The sequence below is a fragment of the Schistocerca americana genome, chromosome 3 (assembly GCF_021461395.2).
Source record: "Schistocerca americana isolate TAMUIC-IGC-003095 chromosome 3, iqSchAmer2.1, whole genome shotgun sequence".
NCBI classification, from domain to species: domain Eukaryota; kingdom Metazoa; phylum Arthropoda; class Insecta; order Orthoptera; family Acrididae; genus Schistocerca; species Schistocerca americana.
In genome coordinates this window covers 649486042-649492041 of record NC_060121.1, presented here as the reverse complement: position 1 = coordinate 649492041, position 6000 = coordinate 649486042, and the positions used below count along the sequence as shown (strand labels likewise).

The window sequence follows — 6000 nt, the reverse complement described above, 5'->3', positions numbered from 1 at the left end:
TCAGCATCTCTGTGACATTCTGCCATAGGTAAAACAAACCCTGAGCATTCATGCTGCCCTTCTCTCTATACATTGAATATCCACTGTTAGACCTATTTAGTATGGGCTGCACAAGTGATTTTTAAGCAATCTCATTTGTAGACTGATAGCATTTTCCCTAGTATTCTACCCATGAACTGAAGTGTGCCACCTACTTTACCTATGACTGAGCCTATATGATCATTTCATATCCCTACAACTTGTTACAAGCAGGTATTTGTATCAGTTTTCTAATTACAGTTGTGACTCATTGATGCTGTAATCATGCAGTACTACATTCTTCCATTTCAAGAAGTGCACAATTTTACATTTCTGAACTTTTGCAGGAAGTTGCCAATCTTTGCACTACTTTGAAACCTTATGAAGATGTGACTGCATGTTTATGCAGTTTCCTCCACACAGTACTTCATTACAATAGCCTTATCAGCAAAAAAGTCTGAGGTTACTAGTAATATTGCCTGCAAGGTCATTCATACAAAACATAACCAGCAAGAGCCTCAGTACTTCCCTGGGGCACATCTGAATTTACTTCTACATTTGTCATCAACACTCCATCCAAGATAACATTCTGTGTCCTCCTGCCAAAAAATTCTCAATCCAGTTACAAATTTAGCTCAATACCCCGTATGATCACACTTTTGACAATAATTGTAAATGTAAATGTCGTACTGAGTCAAATGCTTTTCAGAAATTTAGCAGTTTAGCAATAGATGGTAAATAGGTTGTTTGAGAGATGAGACAATGAAGGCAGCAAAGGATCAAAAGGTACACACAAGCCACAGTTGACAACTTTAGATAGATTTTGAATTTAGTTGACAAAAGGAGAAAATATAAAAATGCAGCAAATCAAGCAAGCGGAAGGGAGTACAGACTAATGAGACTGATAGAAAGTGCAAAATGGCTAATCAGGTATGGCAGAGGACAAATGCAAATTTGTAGAAGCATTCAGAGCTTTCCTGTTAGATGTCACCTAAAAGAAAATTAAATAATTTTTTGAGAAAACAGAAGCAGTTGTATGAATACCAAGAGTTCAAATGGAAAGCCAGTATTAAGCAAAGAAGGTAGGGTTGAAAGGTGAAAGAAATATGTAGAAGGGCCACACAGGAGAACTGAATTTGAAGTCAGAAAAGGAAGTGAATGAAGATTAGATGGGAGATATGATACCGGGAGAAGAATTTGAGAGAGTATAAAAAGACCAAGTCAAAACTTTTCCTTCTTAACAGAAGGATTTTTCTCCATGTGAACAACAGTTAACATGTTAGACACTGTAGGAACAGTTCACAGCAGTTCTTGTAAGTAACTACATCTCACCAGAGAAAGTATTCCCTGCAATTTAACTCTTTTCTTTCATTTCTGTGGAGGAAACAGTTTATAGTTCCAAAGCTGAAAATTCAGTCTGTTGATGATCTATCCATGTTGGCCACATATAGTTTGTTTATTTGTATTTTTTTCATGAGGACTTGCTAGTTCAAAACTGTTTTTATTTGTGGAGCTATTTTTGTTTTCATATGTTTTATAATTTTAGAATTACTCTAGTGTGGTTTGTAATAATGAAGTACTGTGATTTTCTTGTAATTATCACAGGTGCAATTTCAGCCAAGGTTACAGTGTTTCCAACCTATCCAGTAAAATATGCTGCAGGACAGAATTTTTATTTAAAAATTGTGGATCCAATTGTTAATCTTCAAGGATGTGTGGTTAATGTGACAGGAAACGTAATTACTCTGTTAGAAGCAGAGGAAATAGAAAAAACTGGAGGATATGAATATTTTGGCGGTGGTTTAGAATCTGGTAAGTTCATCATTTATTCAGAAATATTTGACTAAAATAGGATTCTTTTGCGTTGCTTTTGACTCTATTATCTTACAAATGATGTGTGTGCTCTATAACAAGTAAAGTAACACAGAAAACTGTAATTAGCAAAATTATTATGGCAGATCCTGTAAAAATATATGTAGATATATATTAGAAATGATGTGAGAGACAGAACACATTGCCTGCAATGAGTGGCTCTATGACAAACAACACTACTGATAAATTATGCCTAGAAATATAACAGAATGAAGAAAGAGGACATTTATAATTATTTTTGTGAGAACTGCTGCAGTATTCACCAGTATTCATCTCTGATCTTTAATAATGATTTTGTGTCTTGTTTCTATTGTGTCTTGATACATACTTTAAATGAAGTGTTATTTTACAGATACAATCTTTGTGACTTTGATTTTAATGGCTTTAACTTAACTTGCTCTTATTTAAGCATGAAACATTAATAGATGGGCAAAGTCTTGCACTAAATAGATGTTTTGCACATTTTAAAAAACTGATTGATGACCGTCAATGCAGTTAAACTTTCACTTACCTGTGTTATTTCGTTACTGATGATAGTTGTAACCAGTTGTTATTGCACAGCTTCTTCAGGTATCTCAGCTGTTTCAGTAAATTCACACACCTAATGCTTTGCACATATTCCAGGTTTAAATAATGAGCACAATTTCTTGCTGAATTCACAACAAATACAACATTTATTTCCGTTCTTGCAAATACATCTCTTGCAGCCACACCATGGTTCAGTCATGACTTTTCATAACAATTATTGCAACTGACTCAGATTTTGACTTCACAACTTGTGTTGCACAAATGATATGCGACCACCCAAGATGACATGAAAACCATAGGTATAGCAAACAATTATATTTTCTCAGGGCTCATGCCACATTAAATAAAACCAATAAGATTTTATTGCAAAGACATGATGAATGAACCTTCAATTATTTTTGTATACAATAACATGTTTGATTGTAACACAATGATTTTATTGAAAAATTTACAATTTTATTGCAAAGACATGATGAATGAACCTTCAATTATTTTTGTGTACAATAACATATTTGATTGTAACACAATGATTTTATTGAAAAATTTACAATTTTTCTATCATTATTTAATATGTTACATTAGAAAACATATGAAAATATTTTTTGTTCACATTTTTTGAACATAACTATAAAACAAATGAAAAAATGCTTATGTATGACATTTATATGCATGTGTCTTGAAAATTTTTTTACGTAAAATGTAAGTGAACAAACTGATAGTCATGAAAATTACAAAATGAGCAGACAGATACTGGATCATGAAAATAAATGAACAGACCAATACCTGCAAAGCAAAACCTAGATTGAACAAATGGGTACTCCTAATACCATCACATGTTGCTGTAAATTACATTTTATAAAGTACATGCTTGTAACATGAGACAAGTAATTATGCGCTACGAGCTAAAGACCACTATACACTACACATAGCTATATATAAAACAAACAATGGATAGTCTGGATTTGAATATCAATAGTTATGAAAAGGATAGATTGCTATTCACCATAAAGATGACACATTGAGTTACAGACTATTACACTAAGCTTTCAGCCAAAGCCTTCTTCAGGAAAGAAAGAAAACTCACAGAAGCAGGCACACCTCATGCACACCTGATCACTATCTCTGGTCCTCTTGCCACACAATGTTTCAAAGTGCATAACGATATTCAGTACATACTGATTTACAAAATATAATACAAGGTGTCCCAGAAATGTGGCAAATTTTGAGGGGTCGTAGAGGATGTCTTAAGTAACATATCGACGATAGGAACCTGTGTCCAGACATCATCCAACAGCGTTGCAGTGTGTCAATGTTATAAGCATCGGTGCCAGCTATGAGGCCACCCTTTCAGCAGCAAACGTGACTTTGTATGCTGACAGACCATAGATAGAACAGCTCACAATTTTGTTTGTTATTCAGTGATCACAACTGATTACTCGATCATCATGAAGATGATGGAGCTAGCTCCTGCATAGAAAGGTCTTGTCTCATATGAATGCAAAGCTCTGTTTCCATGGTGGATAATGGCTTTAGCCATGGGTTTCCATCTGGAGTTTATTTTTCTCCTGTATACTGGAAAACGCTGGAGATTTTAGAATGATGACATTTACAGACAAGGGTTCCTATCCTTGATTTGTTTCTCAAGACACTCTCTACAACCCCTTGAAGTTTTCCACAACATTTCTGGGACACCTGTATTATATTCTGTAAATCAGTATGTACTGAATATCATTATGTGTTTGGGAACACTGTGTGCCTAGAGCTATGTATATGTAGCATAAGCTTGGCAAAGAACTAACACAGTGTTTAAAAAATACAGTGTTATGGCATATATTATTATCATAAATTGTAAATGAGTGGCACAGTATAAAATTGGATCTAATACTGTTTCACACTCTCTTAATATTATACATGAAATTCATTAGTCACGGTGTGAACAAGTAAGTTCATCTTATTGCTTGTTCGTATAATGAACACATTGATAAAAAGCCACAATGACTGTCTCTTCTGATGTTTGAACTCCTCAAAAATTAAATTTGATAGAACCTTAGCCATTCTTTCTGGTAATTATCTGATTCAACACCAAATCTGTATTTTCTGTTGCTTGGAATGTGCCAGAGATAACTCGAAAACCTGTCATTTAAAAAGTTACAACCATATCTTTTCCCACATACTATAAGTTTCTTGTCACTTATTCCTCATTTTATCCTTTATGGGGTGTTTGTGGGACAACCTCCATCCCGTAAAGGATAAAATGAAGAATAAGTGACAAGAAAGGTAAGGTTACTGCTCACAAAAAATGAATATATAAATTTTGTCAGATTTTAAGTACTGTTTCTTGTTGTAACCAGAGAGAACATTGTCTATTCATTGCTTTTATAATTATTCATTCATTCACTCATTCATTTTTTGTGTTCCATGTACCACATTACTAACCTGTTGAATCCTGTGCGGCCAGCAGTGGCCATATGCTTTACAATGTTAATCACAATATATCTTTCGGGTGGCTTGTAAAGTTGCAAGAAACCAATTTCAAAGTGTTGATCAAGATATTGTACCTGATTTCCTGTACAGTGGTGTCAGCTCAACCATGAAATACAAATAAATGCACAGTACTGCACTGCATACTGTACTAAACACAGTGAAGCATGTCGCCACCAGTGGGCACATTGCATCAGGTGTGAACCTCCTGTGTGTCCACCAGCAATCACATGGCAATCAGCATTTTAAGTATGATCATTCCAAAAGTATGGAGTGCAATTTTTGTCTAATTATATATTAAAAGAACAATTGACCTATTAAGTAGGCCATTCAATTTTTAATAAATGTCCAGAGCATGAAGTTTTTCTGGATTTACTCAAAATCTCAAAAATTGTCCCAGTATTCAAAAAGGGTGACAAACAATGCCCCCAGGGCTACTGGTCAGTATCTGTCATGTTAGTACTTAAAAAAATATTTGAATCGCTCATGAAGTGCAATTAAGAAATAATTTTGAAGAAAAAAGGAAAGATGATCATGACCTTCTTTACAACACTCAGTTTGGCTTTTGACCAAGTTAAAATACTTCAGAACCTGCCCTGTAAGTCAGTGATCATATTTTAACAGATTTTGAAAATTAGAAGATGGTAGCACTTTATTATATGATCCAAGTAGATTTACTACATTCCTTTCAACATATTGTAGTTTTATGGTGTACACACATCGACATTAGCAGTAATTTCCTCCTGTTAAAAACTGAAACCTGTTTGTCTTAGAAATAGACATTCCCTCCTAAGTAAAAGTTAATGCTGGTCTTTCACAGGGCTCTGCCATTGCCTGCTTCTGTTTCAATGTGGCTGCCAATTACCTGCTCCATTGTGTGTTACAGTCTGTTATCTACACTCATGCTCATAAATTAAGGATAATTGCAGAATGTGGTGCCACACAATGTGCCACAACACAAAACTGGCACTAATAGCGTAGGCACATAGGGAACACACACAACACAGATCTGTAAGGCCATGGTATTGATGTTAAGTTGAAAAAACCATCCCAAAACACATATGCTACCAAACGCCACTGTTTCCTGCACATGTACCCCGA

The 6000-nt window shown here is 34.7% G+C and overlaps 1 protein-coding gene across 1 annotated transcript in view; it reads left to right on the top strand.

Annotated features, from left to right (window-relative positions):
* The first annotated feature begins 1294 nt into the window (after positions 1-1294).
* The window catches only part of LOC124606273, a 225110-nt gene continuing 220404 nt past the window's right edge, over positions 1295-6000 (top strand). The window contains exons 1-2 of the mRNA XM_047138252.1: positions 1295-1331; positions 1624-1830. Coding sequence (XP_046994208.1) covers positions 1295-1331; positions 1624-1830 — 244 coding nt within the window. The remainder of the gene's footprint in view (positions 1332-1623; positions 1831-6000) is intronic.